Source organism: Chiloscyllium plagiosum, chromosome 10, assembly GCF_004010195.1.
Source record: "Chiloscyllium plagiosum isolate BGI_BamShark_2017 chromosome 10, ASM401019v2, whole genome shotgun sequence".
Lineage (NCBI taxonomy): Eukaryota > Metazoa > Chordata > Chondrichthyes > Orectolobiformes > Hemiscylliidae > Chiloscyllium > Chiloscyllium plagiosum.
The window spans coordinates 19,361,554-19,383,804 of NC_057719.1; the positions used below are offsets into that span (position 1 = coordinate 19,361,554).

At 40.0% G+C, this 22,251-nt stretch overlaps 1 protein-coding gene across 1 annotated transcript in view; it reads left to right on the forward strand.

Annotated features, from left to right (window-relative positions):
• Positions 1–22,251, forward strand: part of si:dkey-288a3.2 (protein phosphatase 1 regulatory subunit 37) — a 239,235-nt gene that overhangs the window by 81,454 nt on the left and 135,530 nt on the right. Inside the window, exons 7-10 of the mRNA XM_043697155.1 lie at positions 622–772; positions 1,442–1,597; positions 3,824–3,936; positions 21,676–21,817. Of these exons, the coding sequence (XP_043553090.1) occupies positions 622–772; positions 1,442–1,597; positions 3,824–3,936; positions 21,676–21,817 (562 nt within the window). The remainder of the gene's footprint in view (positions 1–621; positions 773–1,441; positions 1,598–3,823; positions 3,937–21,675; positions 21,818–22,251) is intronic.

The window sequence follows — 22,251 nt, forward strand, 5'->3', positions numbered from 1 at the left end:
GTGGCAGTAGCCCCCACTCCCGCACCGGGGCATTAATCCCCACTCCCACACAGTGGCACCATACCCCACTTGCACCCCGGGGCACTAACCTTCACTCTCACACCAGGGCACTAAACCCCACTCCCACACCGGGGCATTTACCTCCACTCCAACCGGGGCACTAACCCCCACTCCCACACCAAGGCATTTACACCCACTCCTAAAGCGGGGCTCTAACCCCCACTCCCACAGCAGGGCATTAACCCACACTCCCGCACTGGGGCACTAACCCCCACACACACCAAGGCCCTAACCCCCACTCCCACACAAGGGCCCTAACCCCCACTCCCACACCAGGGCACTAACACCCACTCCCATACTGGGGCACTAACCCCCACTCCCACAGCAGGACACTAACCACCACTCCACTACACAGAATGAACGAGTTTCAGCTGGAGCATCTTACTCCGCTGCCACTTTACCAGAAGTTCATGGGCAGATTTCGTACAATTTGCTGATTATGCACAGTTGTTATGTTTGCCAATTAGGGCTATACCAGAATATGTGCAACGGAAAACCTTTACAATCTGGATTCAGACCATTTTGCCAGTTTAAATAAACAGGATATTTTTCTTTCCTTAGAGTAGCAGTTTGAAAGAGTTTGCGGCCTGTGGCATTCCCTTGATGGAGCACAATGCACGCTCTGTGGCACAAGGCCTGAAGTTCAACAGTCATCTGAGGGTTTTACGTTTGGATAATGCCAGTTTAAGTGGGCGGCCTCTGATGCTACTAGGTATATTTTTGTCTCCTCTTACTCTTGCTTTCACAGGCTGTAAAGATGGCATACTGTGAGAAAAGGACCATTTGACCATGTTAGAAGAAGGGTGCCCGCATTACTTTGGGGCTGGGGCTCTCATTAAAGAGATTATTCCTGGAACTAGCCTTTAATGTGGAGTATTTTATATTGATGCCGCATGTAAAAATAACTATTTCTTGCTGTGAGGCTTGGTGGGAGGGAATGCTATGATGGGGGAGATATACCACTGAAATGGCTTATAAATCAGACGAGTGTCATTTGGATTAGCCTTTTGCATCTTTATCATTAAAATATCAATCTTTAAGAACTTCAAATCAAACCAAATCATAAAAGTAAAGACTTCTACACAGGATGTAAAGAATAAGTAGAACATTAAGGAATATAATTAACTCCAGTAACACACTACTGAGTGTGCTCACGTAAAACTCTTTGTGTTATTTTAATGCAATTGTTAACCCTTGGGTTAATGATTCCATTAGAAATATGCAGAATGGAATTTTCTGTGATTGTATTATGAAATGTAAGATCCAGCAGGTTAGGCCTCTTGAGATTTCATATCAATGCCCAGACTTTTTGAGAACTCATCTTCATATTTTGCTAATTTCATGCAGCTGAATCTGTTGCTTCCTGTCTGACTTCCCACAGTTTCTGCCCTGAATGTGAACCAAATGCTACAGGAACTTTACTTGGCAGACAACAACCTGAACAGCGTTCAGGACTCCATGTACCTGCGAGAGCTGTTGCAATCTAACTGTACCATAAGACTGTTAGACCTTAAAAACAATTGTATCTTCGACACAGGTAAATAGTAGTGGTACAGTAAACAATGAATCTTAACAATGGATTAAGTAACTTGGAACATGTTTCATTTTCTGGTCACTTTGATTCCACTTTAAAACTGGCCTGTATCGCAATCATTTGTTGTTTTTGGGTGCATTTGCTATGTGATAACCAGGACCAGTACGGAACATTGGAATTGACTTACAGTGTCACTTGTGGCTTGAGGTCACTTGTACATCCGAGTCAGGTCTGAGAAAGTCCCATTCCAAAGAGTTGAGCAATAAAATCCAGGCTGATGTGCCAATTAATGAGTGATGCATTGTCAAAAGTGTTAACATTGAAATTGTTAATCTGAGGCCCTGACTTCTGCACTACTATTTGAAAAACAACAGGGGAATTATCCTAATGTCCCAATCAATCTTTATCCCTTAATCAAAATCATTGAAATAAATTATCGCAGCATTATCAAATAGTTGTTATGGAAATTAAGCCACTGTACGACTCTGAGAGGTTGTAAAAGTTACCATAAAAATTACGTTTTATTTAACAGTGTAGAACAAGTCTTCTTAGGTCTTCTTCCTGAATGGAATATAGTTTACACTGAAATTAATTATGATATGTTTCCAACTCTCTCTGTACTGACCTCGATTACACACACACATCTTTGGATCAGGGTTTTAACCTAGAACCTTCTGAGTCATAAAGTCATACAGCACAGAAATACACCCTTCGGTCCTACCAGTTCATGCTGAATAGAATCCCAAACTAAACTAGTCCTCACTGCCTGCTCCTGGTCCAAATCCCTCCAAACCTTTCCTGCCAGAGTTGGAGGATCTGAGCTACAGAGAGAAGCTGAACAGGCTGGGGCTGTTTTCCTTGGAGCGTCAGAGGCTGAGGGGTGACCTTAAAGAAGTTTACAAAATTATGTGGGGCATGGATAGGATAAACAGACAAAATCTTTTCCCTGGGGTCAGGGAGTCCAGAACTAGAGGGCATAGGTTTAGGGTGAGAGGGGAAAGATATAATAGAGACCTAAGAGACAACTTTTTCATGCAGAGGATGGTACGTGTATGGAATGAGCTGCCAGAGGATGTGGTGGAGGCTGGTACAATTGCAACATTTAAAAGACAATTGGATGGGTATATGAATAGGAAGGGTTTGGAGGGATATGGGCTGGGTGCTGGTAGGTGGGGCTAGTTTGGGTTGGGATATCTGGTCGGCATGGACGGGCTAGACCGAAGAATCTGTTTCCACGCTGTACATCTCTATGACTCTATTCATGGAATTTTCCAAATGTCTTTTAAACGTTGTATTTGTACCCACATCCACCACTTCCTCCGGAAGTTCATTCCACACACGAACCACCCTATGTATTAAAAATTTGCTCCTCATGACTTTTTAAAATCTCTCTCCTCTTACCTTAAAATGTCCCTGTAGCCTTGAAATTCCCCCATCCTAGAGAAAAAAACAACTACCATTAACCCTATCAATAGCCCTCATTATTTTATAAACTTCCGTAAGATCATCTCTCAACCTTTTATGTTCCAGTGAAGAGAATGCAACCACTGAGCCAAGGCCACTAGTTCACACAGGATTGTTTACACAGTATTCCTTTTCCTTGGTGCATTTACGGTCAGTTTGTATTATATTTTCCAGTGCGTTGAAATTGGGACATTTACTAACTCTGGTACAAGTTAATGTGTAAAATTCCAGGAACAAATGTATACACCTATGATGCATGATTCCTCACAGTCTGTGAGACACAGTATAGCAATGTTTAGTCTTTAACTTTCCTAAATCAGAATCTATCAAGATTCTGATATCAAGGTGGGATTCTTCAAATTGTAGACACTTTTGTATGATTGTAGGCCTCTGGAGTGAGTGGGATTTGATCTCAGGCCTGCTGACTCAAAGATGGAGACACTACCACCGTGCCATGAGCTTTCATCATCAGATTCTATGCTTGTCACCAGCATGTATGGCAAATATCAGTGAAACAAAGTTTCAGAATCATGGGAGCAAAGTGCTGCCAGAAGGAGTGGTGGGAGGTGCATTCAAGGTCACTTAAAACAGATCAGTACCATTTTTTAATGCAAGTACCTCACTGGTAATCTTCACCTTTTGAGTACCCATGTGTCAAAATTTCACAGTGACTCAGAACTGAATCAAGGCACGTTTGAAAGATTTAGAAACAACATAAAGGTTACAAGGCAGTTCTGAGAGTTAACTAGTTGAATCTGTTTCTAGGACTGAAAGATATCTGTGAAGGTCTAAAAAGACAGAAGCAAGGTCTGAAAACACTTATACTTTGGAACAACAAACTAACACATAAAGGGATGAGTCACCTAGCTGCTATTCTAGTAAGTTTATCATTTTAACAATAATAGTGATATTCTGTATATAGACAGCATACAATAGATCTGCTTATTGATGAGATTACTTGCTGTGTCTTAAATTTTGAACACTGAGTTTAAGTCTCAGGATTACTTGAAGCCAAAAAGAGATGTTTTGTCAAGGTGCTGTCTTTCAGATGAGATTTTGAACTGGAGCCCTGACTGCTCTCTGGTCATTTACATCAAATTCTACATTGGTGTTTGTTCTCATGGACAAAGGGGACAATTCAAAGTACCTGAAAGCAAGCAGTAAGAGGAGGTATATAATGGAATTATAGTCATACAGCATGGAAACAGACCTTTTGTTCCAACTAGTCCATGCCAACCATGTTCCAAACTAAATTACTCCCACCAGACTGTGCATGACCCATATCCATCCAAACCTTTCCTATTCATGTACTTATCCAAATGCTTTATAAATGTTGTAACTGTTCCTGCATCTGTCATTTCCTTTGGCAGTTCATTTCATGCCCCCTAGTTTTGAACTCCCCACCCTAGGAAAAAGACTTTTGCTATTCACCTAACCTATGCCCCTCATGATTTTATAAACCTCTATAAGATCACCCTTCAACCTCCAATGCTTCAATGAAAAAAGTCCCAGTCTATCCATCCTCTCCAGATAAATCAAGCCCTCTATTCCTGGCAACGTGTTGGTAAATGTTTTCTGACCACTTTGCAATTTAATAATATCTTACCTATAGCAAGGTGACCAGAACTGCATGTAGTACTCCAGAAGAGGCCTCATCAATGTCCTGTAGAACCTCAACATGATGCTCCATTCCTATATTAAAAGATCTGAGCAATAAAGGCAAGTGTGCTAAACACCTTCTTAACCACCCTATCTAAATGTGAAGCAAAATTCAAAGAATCATGTACCTGAATCCCTAGGTCTCTTTCTTCTACAACATTTCCTAGGGCCTTACCATTAATTGTATAAATGCTGCCCGTATTTATTTTACCAAAATGCAATACCTTGCATTTATCCAGATTAAACTCCGCCTGCCACTTCTCAGCCCATTGACCCAATTGATCAAGATCTCTTTGTAGTCTTAGAGATTCTTCTTCACTGTCCACTATATCACCAAATTTGGTGTAATCCACAAAGTTACTAACCATGTCTCCTATATTCTCATCCAATCGTATATATAAATGACAAACAGAGGTGGACCCAACACTGATCTCTGTGGAACACTGCTGGTCACAGGTCCTTCGTCTGAAAAACAACCCTCTGTCTGGCATTCCTCTTTGAAATTAGATATACTATTTTGGGCAAACCATTTTTTCCTGAGTTAATAATTTCACCAGGCTCTATCTTCGAACTTCTTAGAGCTTTTCCTTTATTTGTCCATGGAATATGGGCATCGCTGGCTAGGCTAGTCTTCTTTGTCCACCCTGAATTGCCTTGGACAAGATGGTGATGAGCTGTCTTCTTAAACTTGGGGTGTAGAGATATCTACAGTGGTGTTAAGAAGGGAGTTTGACTCAGTATTAATGAAACAATGGACTGTAACTCCAAGTCAGGATGGTGCTCATAACAAACATAACTTAAAATAGCAAAGTAACAAATGTATTATAGAAGAAACACTGGACTCAGACACTGGTTGAGAAAAGAGTTAAGGCAAGTGACCAAAGCTGATTTGAGAGGGTGGTTTTCATGAACATCTTTGAAGGCAGGAACAGTTGAAATCAAGGGAAAGGGTGTTTCAGAAGGGTTGGTGGAGATATATTGTGATTCAGTTGGGATAGAGGAAGCTTGAACATTCTGGAAGTGGGTATGGCAAAGCCAGGAGTTTTACAGCTGTAGACAAGGGGTTTAAAGGGAATGTTTTGCAGAATAGTGATATCAATGGAGGGCAGTGAAAAGAGAGGTGATATTTGAGTGAGATCTATGTGAAAGAGGATTTGTTCAATGTCACATGACAAAGTAACAGGGATCTTTCTGAAAAAGAAAAGAACATGCATTGTAATAAGTTTCTGAAAATCCTGGCAGGAATATGTCCTGAGTTATACTGTCAAAGCAGCAATTTGGAAGTAATTCAATAGATCATGGTGAAGAACCAGAGTGTTTTGCCAAATGGATAAAATATGATAGCCCAAATGGTCGTCCTCATCCATATTTATATTATGATTATATAAATTGAGAACATTCATTCTAAGTGTTGGTTAAACAGCAAGCTGGACTTTTCCTCAGTAAAGTAGCAACTGTGTCTGGAAATAAAGCTGTCTTCCAGAGTCTAATTTAACTTCAGGCTCATAAATACTTGCGTTTTATTCATTCAGAGTTGTTTCATTGCTGGATGTTCCTCAATGAACCACAAGTTGTGTCATTCTAATCTTTCAATATTACTTCAAATAATCTGAGTTTTCTTTTGACATTAGCTGCCAGTTTCAAACAATATTAGCTTGCTTTGTCAATATTTGCAGATGTTTCCTTATGTCTTGCATTGAACCAGTGTGAAAATAAATAATACAGAACAAAGCACTTTGAAAATTAAGAATGGCCACAAAATTTCTGTAAGTTATTAATTAATGGCACCCATCTTTAACTAAACTTGACCTTGCCCTCCATTTAGCTTAAAGCTGCAAGTGTGAGATGGAAACATTGCAGGCCCCTTGACAGGACATCAGGAATTTAAGTTTATTGGGCAAGCACACCTGAAGTATTTCCTTAACTAGTCATATTGTGGTTTTGTAGGAAAGGGGAATTTGTTGTCAAATAAGATGCAGAAATAAATTGATGAGAGGGAAAGACAGACAAGATTTAAAAGAGAAAACAAAAGGGACAGAAAGTAGTTCGCAACTAATTTTCAGAGTTTGATCAGTAGTAGTGAACATTTACATTTTGGGAAACAGGCACTGAGACTTGAGAAAAACGACTTTAACTTTCTGCGGCAAGTTTCCTTTGTGCTTACTGTGCAATTACAGGAACTTTGCAGCATTCATTGCATTTGAGACAGTGGGCAGGTTGCATTTTCGCCAAGCTAATGGGGAAGTGTTTCTTTGCCAACAACAAACTCTTCACTTCCAGGTTTAATCATGCATCTGTTTTCTTCTGAAGTTGTTGAGACATTTGCATTTAAATAATGCTGCCAGCTATTCATTCTACCATTATTTTGACAGCAATGTTTGGGCCGTTGATTCAGAAGTGTAGTTTCAACAGGATTGCCAACAATCAATTTGCATTATTTGCTTTTTAATAAACCCCAAAATCTGTCAAAGGAATGATTTTGCTTACTTATATTTCTCCTTAATGATTGAAATATTTAGCTGCATTTTTCTTCATGAAATTCTGCAGTATTTATTCGATACACTTGTATTCATAAACTGTTTATCTCGTCCTACATGCTTGTGTGTTTCAGCACTGATTCGCTCCAAGTCTAACTAGGATCAAAATCAACAGAAAGACAAGAAAAATGAAGCACAATCAAATGTCAATATGTTCATTCTTTAAATTTTTGAACTAATTTGTTTCATTTCCTTTATGAATAATTGGACACATACTGATATTCCAATGCCAGTTCTGTGGATTGTACATACTAGTTTGATCTGCCCATTCACTACAGCCTGATTGATTAATCACACAACCTGCTTGTTTGCAAAAATAAAGCCTCTGGTTCTGACCTCATGCAATTAAACAGTAAGTACTGTAATTTTGGTGATATCGCCACTGCCAAAAAGTAACACATCAACGATATATTGGAAGACCCCCTGCTGCTATTCGACATTCATGTAGAATCTCTGACAGTATCCGCTCCCCAGCTAAAAATATTCATTGATAAGGTAAAAACGACCATGTAATCTGACAATACATAAGGTGGAAGGGAGACAGATTAAAGACCCAGTACTGATTTTTTTTTAACATTAAATTGCAAGGCTTGCACATGGAAACACAAAATAAGAGCAGCCCTCTTCCGTGCGGGTGCCATTTCCCTGTGAAGATTTTGATTAAATAATACATGCCTCATATAAAAGCGTCAAAGGCCAACCTTGTACTATGTGATTAGGAGAGATAAGCAGACATTCTTAAAGCTGTGATTATTGTAATTAGCTCGCAGTGTCAATTGAGTTCAAACGATGACACTTGTAAAGTGTTACCAAGGCATTTATTATCCTTATAAACAGTTATGCCTCCTGCTTCTAATGCAAGAGCCAGACAAGGTTTCTTGTATTATTAAAGAATCCTTTTTTAAAGCAAGGATATATTTATTTCATATCATTTTTTTCTCATAATGTTTCTTCAGTCTTAATAGGGCCTGAAAGGACTCGCCCCAATCTGTTTGCATGATTGATATTAACCTTAATATCTCGCCTACATGTGTGAAATTTAGAAAGCTCTTAACAACAATAAGAATGCATTAAAGGTAAAAGTCTGATAAAAGTCAAAAAGTAATGAAAAATATCAGTACAGTTTGTTGCACTTGAGGACAGCTAGAAGATGAAAAATAGTTGCATTTGTTTAGCAGACTAATTCGTTGGCTGTTGCAGACAAATCATTGTCATTTGGTGGAGCTAAAAGAAGATAGAAATGACTTGTGCTGAATGGTCAGTTGCATGTCCAGCATTTTGACAGTAAGAATGTGATCTATGACAAAGATTGCTCTGGATCCTAAGTTCAGATTCCCAGTTGCAATATATATACGAATGTGTTGAACAAGAATAGTTCCTACCAACATGTAATTTGCTCCCTTTAGACTATCAGGTATATAGTAACTTGAATTTTTAAGTTTTTGTTTGCATTTACTCTGTTTCAAGAGAAGAAAAATATCTCTTTCCTCTGGTTGACAGCTGTGTAAGTCATCGTGAAGGAAATAAAGAAAAAAAAGAGGACACAATCACCTTGACTATGTATCCTCACATCCTGCTTCCTGTAAAAACCTGATTCCATTTTCCCAGTTCCTCCATCGCTGTTGCATCTGTCCTGATGATGCTAACTTCAACGACGGAGCTTCCGAAATGTCCACCTTCTTCCTCAATTGAGGATTCCCCAGCACTATAGTTGACAGCTGGGTCTGACCCATTTCCCACACTTCAACCCTCACCCTCTCTTTTCCTCCCCATAATAATGAAAGAGTTGCACCATCCCACCTGCATCCAGATCCAGAGGATCATTAGCCACTATCACCATCACTTCCAGTGGGATACCACCAGCAGACACATATTCTACCCCTTCCCTTGTCAGCTTTTCTTTGGAACCATTCCTTTCAGGACACCCTGGACTACTTATCCTTCATTGCCAACATCCCCCACAACACCTTCCTCTGATCAGTTTGGTGTCAACTACACAGGGTTCAATTTCTCTTCTCAATGCAGCTACCAAGTTCACTTCCTCCCTCCTCAGTATCCCAGGGCTCAAAATTACCTTCCAGGTGATGTAGCACTTTATCCGCACTTGTCACAATCTAGTCTACTGCATTCGCTGCTCACAATGTGGTCTCCTCTGCATTGTGGAAATGAAACATAGACTGAGTGATTGCTTTGCAGAACATCCAAGTTCTGTCTCAAAAAATGGCCCTGAGCTTACAGATCCTTGCCACTTCGATACACCATTGTGTTCCCTGGCCAACATCTCTGTCTCAGGCTTGCTGCAGTGCTTCAGTGAAGCTTGCTATAAGCTGGAAGAACAGCACCTCTCTTTCCTCTCTGAACTCTACAGCCTTCTGGACTCAATAGCAAATTCAACAATTTTAGGGCTTGAGGCACTGTCTCCCACGCCCTTACCCAACACACACACACGTCACTAGGCATTGTTATCATATGGTCTGCTATTACACACAATCCCATTATTCGCCATAAGTAGTCCCTATTAATAGTTATTCATTGTCCTAGGCTGACCATAGTCCACTCCTTTTTCTGTCCAACTGTTCCTCTATCACTTTGGGCTTTATCATTCACTTCTTCCCCCCCTCACCACCACCTATCTTCTGCACAAAAAAAACTAACATTTCCCTTGCTACCATCAGTACTGAGGAAGGGTCACTGGACCTGAAACGTTAACTCTGATTCCTGTCCACAGTTACTATCAGACCCACTGAACTTTTCCAGCAACTTCTATTTCTGTTTGTTAAAAAAGAGAAATTTCTTTATACAGAATTGTTTGAACATGTTACAAAGAACATGTGACTGGGATTCCCTTGCAACTTTCGAATAAAGCAGAAAATACAGAGCTCATACAAGAGAGCATGGTTTTGTGATTAGTTTAAAATTCAATAGCAAAGTAGTGCAGGAAGGTAGTATCCCTAGTTATGATGAGATTAGATTACCTACAGTGTGGAAACAGGCCCTTTGGCCCAACAAGTCCACACCGACCCTCCGAAGAGAAACCCACCCCCTATATTTACCCCTGACTAATCCACCTAACACTACGGGCAATTTAACGTGGCCAATTCACCTAACCTGCAGATCTTAGGACTGTGGGAGGAAACCGGAGCACCCGGAAAAAAACACACAGACACGGGGAGAATGTGCAAACTCCACACAGACAGTTGCCCGAGGCGGGAATTGAACCCGGGTCCCTGGTGCTGTGAGACAGCAGTGTTAACTACTGAGCCACCATGCCGCCCTGACTTTGGATCCATGTTGCACTGAGGAACCTGATGGCCAAGGAAGATACATTCATAATGTGGACAAACCATCGAGTATAAACTTGTAAATCTTTTCCACATGTGCTAATAGCATAATTAAGAGTGGCAGGGATTTGTGGTCAACTATATGACAGAAAGAAAGGTGGGGCCTCTAGCATCACTATTCATTGCTACACGCTACCTCTTGCACTGCTCAGAATGTGGTCTCCTCTACATTGGGGAAACGAAACAAAGACGAGGTGATTGCTTTGCAGAACACCTGTGTTCTATTCCAAAAAAGGTATATTGCCACAGCAACTTCGATTCCTTGAGTGGCCAGTGTTGATCAGTTTGGTGTCAACTACACAGGGTTCAATTTCTCTTCTGGGGTAGGTTTCAGACTCAATGCAGCTACCAAGGTCCCCTTCATTATGGGGTCCCCAGCAGCCTGACATGGGACATTAATTTCATAGAAGTTGCCGTTCCAGTATATATTTTTGTGGTGGCCAGTAAGACATCTCCTTCATTCAAGACTAAAACATTGCCTTTAGAGGGAGGCAATGGAGGCTTAAGTTAGGAAGAGAGAAACACAGGAAATGAAAGCAGAGTAGGTTGTTCAGACCATTAAGCCCCCACTGCCAATCAACAGAATCACAGCTAATCCTCCATCTCAATGCCATACATCACCTTTCTTCCCAGAAAGGTATCTATTTCTTAAATACCTTCAGTGATTCAGCATCTACAGCCCTTCTGTGGGAGGGGATTTTATGTATTCACCACTGTCAAAGTGAAGCAATTTCTCCTCATATCAGATCAAAATGGCTTACTGCACACCCTGAGATTATGACTCTTTGTTCTGGATTCCACCCCAGTCAGGGGAAACATCATTCCTGCATCAAATTCATAAAGCCAGAATTTTATGTTTCAATAAAAACCCCTCTAATTCTTCTAAGATCCAGTGACCTGATTTCTCCTCTAATGATAAATCTGCCATCCCTGGAAACAGTCTGGTGAGCCTTTGCTGTATTCCCTGTATGGAAGTGCATCTTCTCTTAGTTAGGGATTCGAAACTGCACACAATACTACACGTGTGGTCTCAACTTGGACAGTACAGTTCCTGTGTGACTGTTCTCAAACCCTCTTGTAATGAAGAACAACGCTTCACTTGTTTTCTGAATTTTTTGCAGCACATATATGCCTGCTTTCAGTGACAGGTGTACAAGGACACCCAGTTCCCTTTTTATGTCAATACTTCCCAATCTATTACCATTTAAGTAACACAGCTGTCATTCTTCCGATAGAAGTAGCTAACTTCTTCCAAATCATGCTAGAGAGAGAGGGAGGTAGTGAAGAGAGAGAGATGGCTGGTGGTGATTTAACCTGAGAGTCACACTGCCTCAGCTGAGGGGAGAGATTGACTTCTCCATGGTAACCTCAACCACTGCTAGAACTGAGCACATGTTGTTGACGTCACTCTGTGTTGTGAGCCAACTGTCCAGCTAACTGAGCTAACTAACTGAGGAGCAGGAGAGTCCGTGTTTCGAGCATAAACGCTTCATCAGGAATGAAGGTCTATGACCTATCCTAAGAAAGTAACTCAGGTGAAGAGCGCTCCTGATGAAGAGCTTATACTCAAAAAGTCGACTCTCCTGCTCTTCAGGTGCTGCCTGACCGGTTGGGCTTTTACAGCACCACATTTTTTGATTCTGATCTCCAGCATCTGCAGTCCTCACTTTCTCCCTGAGCTAACTAACTCCCTATATTACATATTACAAATATTTGTCCACTCATTCAAATTACTATCTTGACACTTCTTTACTTCCTCCTCACCTCTTAACATACACAATTCCACTTAGTTTTGTGTAATCAGCAAACTTGAAAATAATACATTTGATTTCCATATGCAAACCATTGATCCATATTGAGAATAGCTGGTGTCTAAGCGCTGATCACTGCAATATCTCAGTTGTCACCACCTTCCACTCTATGAAAAACCCATTTATTCCTACCTTCTGTTTCCTCTCTGCTCAGCAACTCTCATGTTCCATTCCTGAGAGTGCAGCAGAAGGCCTCAGAATTGGACTGAGACTCTGGAGTCTATTAGGTGCTGTGTCAGCAGGAATCTATCTGTTACAAACATGGCCCATGATATTAGCTGGACTTAGGTTGAAGGAGAAAATTGCAAGGTTGGAAACTTCCTTACCCACCTTGCCTCAATAATTCTGAGGGGCAGTTCCGGTGGGGTATAATAAAACTTACTGACCTGCTCAGCAACCTAGGTGGAGTCCCAACATGGAACCTCGACCTGGTTACTGGAGGCAAGGATCTAGTAGCTGGAAGAGATATGGCATCAGGAATGAAGGTCTGTGAGCCATTCTAAGAAAATAATGCAGGTGAAGAGCATTGGACACCCCAGTGCCATCTCACCAAATCTCCTTAGTCTCATGGGCTCCCAAGATTATCATTGTGTTGCGAGTTCTCGCCAGGTTCATGCTAATGAGGAACCTTCCCTATGATCCAATAGATCCTGTTGGAGAGTCTTGGCATTTAGGGGAAAAGCCCATCAATTTGTGGGCTCTGTGAGTTGGAACTGCTTCTGGGTTCAGAACTTGCAACTCATTGAGTAGGAGACACTCCTTGGAATTTCATCAAGAACACCCCTTTATTTGGCATGGAGATAGGTTCTCTGTGCAGTTAAGTGCAGCACATAGGCACTCGCAGTTGGAGGCTAATCAGAGACGTCTTCAGTTTTCAGGAAGGGACTGACTATAACTAATGGTAACTGTAAAGGTGCTTTATCTTGGAGGTCTCCCCTCCACAATCTCCTTAAATTGTCTCTGAAAGTGAAGCAAATTGAGCTAGGTCACGATTGTGTTCCATTTCGTTGTCTACATTTGTCTTTGAGATATTATGTTAAAAGTATCCTTGCAAAAGAAGCATACTTAACCATGATGCTACTGTTATTGTTGCCCTGATCTGATTCTGTCCACCTCATTGCTCCTTTAACCCTGTCCAACAATCTCCTCATCCCACCCCACTACCACCACCACTTTTCTCTGGATTTGGAAAAACGCTGAAATGTTAACATTAATACAACTGTCTATGTACCTGTTTCACAACTGCTGAACACCCCAACTTGCACATGTCTGAATTAGAGATGATCCCCCTTCAGATTTTTCACAGGTGTAACTCTATGTTTAAGTTCAAATGTAAGGTCTCTCAGGCGACGTTTACTTATATCTAAGTTTGCAGCACTGTGTTTTCCTGTTTGTATAATTAGCACGCTTACAGTGCTCCGCGAGTGATGATCACATGCAGCAGATGTGCTCAATTAAGACTTTATGAGAATTTGTTTAACAAATAAGTCAAATAACGAGCGAAAGGGAATGAAACATTGTTTTCCATCAGCTGGAATATGGCACATTATTACTTTAATGGAAGCCTTCTGAGAGTTTTTCTTTTCTTACTTGCCAAAAGTTGTGAACAGCTTCTGTCTGAATTTGGAATAAGCTCCTCAGGCTAGGCACTACAAAAGTAAATCTGCCCTGGAATGTCTGCTGCTTCTTAGTTGATCCTACCACTCACAGTCAACGAAAAGCCAGATGGAACTATTGTTCTGACCTGCAGACTCACTAGATTGAGTTCTGAATGGACTTAACCTTTTTTTACTTAATAGCAATTAAAAGTAATTAAACATTTAATCTCTAAAATACAAAATTTAACCTCAGCAGCAGAATAGTACATTTTTCTTAAACTCTGTGTAAATGGGTGGATGATTTAAAATTTCACTCAGCGTGTTACACATTGGAAGCTTCTATTTTTTTTAGAGAGCATATCATCACAGTTAGGAGAAAGTGAGGTCTGCAGATGCTGGAGATCAGAGCTGAAAATGTGTTGCTGGAAAAGCGCAGCAGGTCAGGCAGCATCCAAGAAACAGGAGAATCGACGTTTCGGGCATAAGCCCTTCTTCAGGAATGGCTTCCTGAAGACGGGCTTATGCCCGAAACGTCGATTCTCCTGTTCCCTGGATGCTGCCTGACCTGCTACGCTTTTCCAGCAACACATTTTCAGCTATCATCACGGTTACACAATATATTACCAGTACAGAACCAATATTATTTTCTTGAATTTGTAAGTTATTTATGCTTTGCTTTAGATATCATACCATTGCATATTCAAATTTTGGTCTCATCAAATAAAATGTATGAAAAGATAGTTAATGATTTCCAACCTACAGAAAAAAAATTAAAGCATCAGCAAAAAATGATCTAATTGGTTCATTTATCTCTTGGAAAAAGAGTCAAGGTGACCTAAGATTAAAATTATGAATGATTTTCATAAAAAAAGATAGGGTGATTGCACTTATTGAAGAGTGAAACCAAAAGAATAGAATTGTTAGTAAGAAATTATGTAAAGAAATCAGAAGACATTTCTATCCTCAGATAGTGATGAAAATGCAGATTTTGTTACAACACTGAGTGAAATTTGGAACTGACATGTGGTAACTAAGTATCTGTAGGTTATTATATATTAAAACCATCACATACTGTATTCAGCTTCTTGGTGGCAAGAACTTTAGAGTGACTAAGAAGACAAAAACAGGAAATATGTCTTGCCCTAATTGCTACTGTTTTTCTTTCATAAGAAAGTCATTTTGAAATGAGTTAAGGTCTTTTGGTGAATCAAGTCCTCTGCTTCTACATTCTATGGAAAACTATCCTAGTGAACCAAAATCCGTGTACAGTTTATCTAAATTCTAAATGAGGTGAGAGGTGTTGCTGGAGATACTCTTGAATTACAATTAAATGCTCTTTAATGTGTTACACATCCAACTATTATAATGAATTGGAGGTGCCGGTGGTGCACTGGGGTGGACAAAGTTAAAAATCACACTACACCACGTTATCATCCAACAGGTTTATTTGGAAGCACTAGCTTTCAAAGAAGCAGCAGTGCTCCAAAAGCTAGTGCTTCCAAATAAACCTGTTGGACTATGATCTGGTGCTGTGTGATTTTTAACTATTATAATGAATCAGAGAGGCTTTAATTGGAAGCTTTAATAATCCTAGCTATTTATTGAATTAAAATCAGAAAGAGAATACTCATGTTTTAATGTCTTATGATCATCACTGCAGTAATGCTAAACGTAAAGGGTCTTTTAGCTAATAATCAGGCAAACCAGACCAAATATATCACAGACAGCACTGAGTTGAATGACTTTTGGCTGTTATTTTGAGTCAAAGTAGCTCCCTGTTACTTGATTTTTAAATTGATCTGAATTAGACAACCAGCAATAAAGACAGAAAGTGCTGGACAAACTCAATACTTTTAGCAGTATCTGTTATTGTTTTGAGTGCCGTGAGTTTCTCCAGCACTTTCTGTCTTAATTTCAGATCTCCAGCATCGGCTGTTCTTTGTTTTAGTTTAGACAATCAGCAACTCTGTTTAATATTTCATCTGAAGGATGGCACCTCTGACATAAGGTTGCAATAAATTCATTGTTGCACCTGCATTATGCATTAGCAATCCTAATATAGGTCTCCAACTCCTGACTTTCTGTCTCTGAAGCAGGATTCTACTAACTGTGAAAAACTGAGATACTGTACTTACCACAAAGTTTTTTGTGCCATTCAGGAGCTCTGGATGTGATCAGTGTTTGTTCACGCAGAAGATTGCAATCAAGAACATTGGACTCCAATAAATACAAATTGAAAAAAATTTGCTTTGAATTGTGGAAATCTTAATCTGAAGCCAAGTAGTGATATTATTGCTGAAGTATGTAAGAAGTAGAGTGATTGATCTTTCCCTGCACTGAAGCAGTGAAACTGTTGCACTGCAAACCAGCAGCATTTGAGCCTTTTGAAGGAGCTGGAATTGACATCTTTGCATTGCAGGAGTGAGCTCCCAGCCTGATCTATGCATTCCACTCCCGCCTGTCGTGCTCCACATTGAATGCATGGCTGTGGATGAGAATGGGAGTAGAATGTATTCTGCCTGGAACTGTGGAAGCAGCTAATAGTGATGGTGAGGTGTATTTTAATGAAACCTTTGTCATCAGTAGCCTCACCAATAGCAAGTCCAAAGATGTGCAGGTTTGGTGAATTGGCCGTGCTAAATTGCCCATAGTGTTAGGTGCATTTGTGAGAGGGAAATAGGACTGGGTGGGTTACTCTTCGGAGGGTCAGTGTGAACTTATTGGGCTGAAAGGCCTGTTTCCATGCTGTAGGGAATCTAAAAAAAAAATAAATTTATGAAGCAAACTTCATATCCCTGACCATCCACAGCGAAAGAAGATACTTATGAACTTTTGTCTTGTAGCCAAATACAGAGTAAGATTCCATAAGTAGCAATGAGATAGCCAGCTAGTCAATGTCATTTGTGTTAGTTGAAGGACAAATGTTGGTTAAGACAGCACCTTTTTCTTTTTCATCCAAACACAATGAGATCTTTTTATACATATTTGAACAGATACGGAGCCAACATGGAAACAAAAAGCCAAATGGCCACCTTCTGCCCTGAAATTACAAATCTGTGATGTTTTAAGGATGATACCTATGCAGCATAAGATTCCCTCAGTACTGTGTTACTTGCTGTGGCCTCAGGAACAATTGCCTAACTTAATGATGAGTGTTATGAGTGAGCCAAGATCAATAGCGTTACACTAGCTGTGTAACATAACCCTTTCAAGAATCCCAGCAAGTACTAGTTCACTAGTTATTCAAGAAGGATTAAACAAATGGCACTCCAGTGTATCTTACTGATAGAACACTCTTCCAGTCTGTTTGACAGTTTATGGCTAGCATGATGATTAACAATTGTATTCAGTTTAGGAAGAAACTTTCACTGATGAAAAGCTTCATTCTATGTCATCATTGTAATTATTCTTGAGCAACGCCTGGTGAGGATGAGATATCCTCTAATTCACAAATTGCCATATTTGCTTATCAACTTGTACTGCTCTACAGTTAGCCTTGCAAAAATGACTTAATGGCCCGTTAAACCCATTGCAGAAAGTTAAGATTAGTACTTAGCAATGTAAGAACCTTTCTGATGAGGTGATTTAGGTTCCAGCAATACCAGTCTACCTATACATGTAAATTGGGAATCATTTGAACTGTGGGATCTCATGCTAACAGATCCCAATTTTTTCCAGAGATTATTGAAATTTAAAATATGTGTTTTTTTTAAAATTACTTACTCTTCACCAAGAGAATGGTAATCCTCAGAAACTCTCCCTCACAAAACATAGTTGAAGCCAAAATATTGAATATTTTCAAGAAGGAGTTAGATTTTGTGCTTAAGGCTAAAGAGATCAAAGAGTATGGGAAGAAAGTGTGAACAGGGTACTGAGATGGATGATCAGCCATCATCATATTGAATGGTGGAACAGGCTCAAAGAGCTGAATGGCCTTCTCTTGCTCTTATTTTCGATGTTTCTTTCCATCTTCCTTTCCATCTTTCTCAATCTTGTCTTTCATTTCTTTTTCTCTCTTTCTGGACTTCATTTGACTTGACTTCATCATCTTCCTCCATCAGGCAATTAAAAAAAAATTCTCATTGTTTATGGAGATAGACATTGAATCCACCATCCACCAAGGCCCATGAAGACCCGTTGTTCTCATTGCATTACCACCAGCTCACACTTTTCAGATAATAAAACTGAAGGATGAGGGGAAATGTTCAATAATTGGGTGTGTAGACTCCAGTAACTTTGGACTGATATTGTGTTGATATGACAGATAAGCATCCTGAGAAGACACTATGTCCGGAATGTTAACAGAGTGCTGATGGTTCTGCGTTGTGTTTCCAGAATTTTCTGGTTTCATTTTAATTTCCAGCATTTGCAGTTTCTTTTTGATATATTTCATCAAGCACGCTCTGTTTATAGTGGAAGGGATGGTTTTATGAGTCTCCACCACAGGCGGGCGAGGGCACCTGCTGGTACTAAGGACTGCTAAAATTGCCCCAAGGATATAACAGGAGGAAATGAGGTTTTAAGCCTTGAAGGGGGTTATGTGACTAAAATAAATACTGTGTCATTCAGCAGGAGCTATGATAAAGTCCAACGTCTTCCCCTGGCATATATAACGTAAATGTTGGAATGTTTTGAATCAGTAACTATTTGATTGTTTCTAGTCTTCCGATTCCAGCTAAATTTCTGAATCTCCAGCCCAGCTTTCAGAAGTTAAGCACTCAAAACAGGCTGTAAATCTGACTAAACGTTGCTCGCAAAAGCAAAATATTCCACATGTACCAGTTTAATGCAAATTAGATGCCTGTAATTAGTTCTAGAGTGGTAATTTAGTGCACAAAAATAATTATTCAAAACCTCTTTTTTCCAATTAATGCCCAAGACAGAAAAGTCTGGTTTACCCTTCTCCCCCTCCCTAAAGAAAACAAAAACACTGTGCTAATGTATCATTATATCATCTAAACAAACTTCTAAATAGCCAGGCTGTAAAGAAAATAATGTAAGCTGCATTCCGTCTGAAATAGTTCTCCTTAAGAGTTACTGAGCGAGAAGGACATTGTGGTATGTAGGTTTCACATTGGTTATTTACCTTTTGCTAGTGTATTTTCATGTTTGTTACATTGGTGTGTGGTAGACGAAGGGATTTTCCAAAGTTTTTCTTGAATTTGGCCATGGGAAACAAACTGGCAGGATTACTTTTAACACTTCAATATTCTCAAACCAAAGTTTCACATGATAAGACAACTCCAGATAAAGGTTATGGCCCCCTCAATGGCTAAGGAATCACATTACTCACAAAACAAGCACAGTATTCCCAGTACCTGAAGCTCTGTGCCAGCAGTCTGGAAGATAGTACAAGATAATGTGTGAAATGTTATCAGCTGTGACTCAGTTGGTAGCTCACTCATCTCTGAATTAGAGGCTAGTGTGTTTAAATCCTACTCGAGAAACTCAAGCAAAGAATGTAGGCACAGTGTTCAATGGAGTACTGATACATGCTGCTTTGTTGGTGTGGTCTTTCAGATGAAAAGTCCAAGCAAAGCTCCACTGCCTGCTCGGGCAAATGTTATATATTCCTATGTACTATTTTGAAAAAGGAGAGGGAAACAACACTCACTTTCCTCCCAATATATAAACATAAACTCACCATCATCACATAGGGCTGCTCCTTCATTAGAGAGAGGTGATTGGTGGTAGTTTAAGCTGAGGGTCACCACACTTCAGGCAAGGGGCAAGGTTGAGAAGGAGAGTCCTTCGTGGTAACCTCACTTAGTGCTGGAATTGAACTTACACCTTGCCTTCATGCTGCATCACAAACCAGCTGAGCTAATCAATCAATCATGAATTGGTTGATATAAGCTGTATTAGCCAATATATATCCCCCAACTATATCACTAAAACATTATCACATTTGCCAATTGTGGGGGCTCAAGGTGTGTAAATGAGCTGCTCTGTTCCTTACATCAGAACAGTGGCTACAGTTCAAAAGTGTTTCATTCATTAAATATGCTCATGAAAGGTATTATTTAAATGTAAGCCTTTGCTCAGCGGATAATACAAGCAATAATGGACCAAGCTAGCTATTGTTATGGACAGAAGGTGTCTTCATTAGTTCCACATTCACCAAAGTATAAGAACTATGGTTAGAGATCGTGATCAGTGAGTTCATGGTGTAGTGATTTACATGGATAAGGATGTTGAGGGTGACTTCTGTTATCCTTCATGAACTGGTTGATATAAGTTGTGTTAGTGGTTTAAAGAATAACATGACTGCATTAGGGAGTGAAAATAGGAAAATGTCTTACTTGCTATCCAGTGTACCTGACAGAGAAGCCTTAATGTATAGACATTGACTGAGGAGAAGATTGTGCTCAGTGGTGTTGTCCTCCACTGTTGATCTCTACCATTTGTTATCCATGCTCAAGCATGACCTGGCTGAGGTAACAGAGGCTGAAGGTGGAAGAGAAATTGAACAGGTCTCACAGCATCTGTGGAAAGGGAAACAGAGTTAACATTTCAAGACCAATGTTCAGGTTCCAAAGAAGAGCCATTGGATCTTTGTTTTACTCTCCGCACAGATGCTCCAGACCGACTTTAGCTTTAAATTATGGTGTTAATGGAGACAACTGGCACCTGGGAAACTATACCCCCGCTTGAATATATATATTATATTTATAAAATGTATATGAAACTGTACCCGCCTTCAGGAGAAGAAAATAGGAGAATTGGGGGTTGAGTAAAAGATTTATTTTAAATGAGCCACTGCCTCCACTAAAATGTCAAGCATGTATTTCAGATGAATACATCTTGCGTTCACACCTTTTTAATTCACAAAGTAATTTGGTTTTGAACTGAATCCTTCAAATGATATTTGGGTGTTTGTGTCAAAACAGCCCGGATGACATGAAAAAGATAGCTGGGAGGAGTTGCCAGGCCTGACAGTAAGAGGGGGCGAATTGGCATAACAGAACTACAGTGTACTCAGAGGGAGGTTTGATTTTGTTGTTTGTTATATGCTGTAAGCAGAGTTGTTTTGTTCGTGTTGAGACAATAATAACTGAAGTGTTGTCTCCTGTAGTGAGGTCTTTACCTGATGTTACATGTTTCATAAGCTTGTTTGTGCAGAAGTGATTCCCAGCCTGAGGCACTGGGTAAATCTCATTCTCACCGCACTCTTCCGCTGTAGTTTGCAATATGGATTTTAAACAAAACTTGTAAACTTCCAACTGTGCACGTATAGGATTTTTCTGGACTTCAAGGTTTTGCTGACTGTTTGTTCCCCCTTGCTCCCTCCCTCCTCGTTATATGGACAGGAGTCAGAGATTTCCCTCCTGGGCTAAAGCAGAGTTTTTGAAATTTTCACTTTACTGGTCGATTCAGTGACGAACTAGTGCAGTACCTGATTTCTACCATTAAGTGCTGTCAGTGAGCTATGTAAACAGTTTGGCAGCTCCCAAAGGCAGAAACTGTCAGAACACTTTGCAGAATTAATGTTTAAGACATTTTTCTCACAGTTATGATGTAGCCCAAAGCAACAGCAATACTTTTTAACACTACCTGACCTGCTGAGTACTTTCATACCAATGAAGACCATAGATCTGACTTTATCATTAGCACTTGTGTCCGATAGAAAGTATGGCACAGTTTTAATACTCTTCATTGTTTTCCTTTCAGCCTAAATTAACTTGTCTGGAGACACTGAATTTAGGTCATAATCCATTGAACAATGAAGGAATCCATAGACTTAAAGAAGCATTGATAGCTAATCGATCAGTCATTCGTCTAGGGCTGGTGTCAACAGCAATAACTTGTGAAGGTAATATCTTGAAATGTTACATTGATCATGATCTGTCAGTGCATGCCATCAGTATCCCCCAAATGTGACTTGAACTTAAGGATTTAGCACAAACTCACATTAACACAAGAATCCTGAAGTTTCAATCTGCTATTCATTGTTAGCCACTGGCTGTTCACCATGACACCCCCACAATGACCCCACCACTACCACCCCCAGCTCCCCAAACCCTCCCTGTCAATCCCTGAGCCAGCATTCAGTGAAATCAACTAACATGATGAGAATATCAGTGTTAAAAAAAATGAAATCTTTGTTTCCTTAGGTGTAACAAGCTTTTTAAGAATAACTATTGCTGAATGAAAGGTCTGGCCCTGAAAACAACGATGAAGCCTCTGTATGCTGATCAATTCATGAGAAGTCTCAATCATATATTGACTGGCTTGTTATTGTTGTTA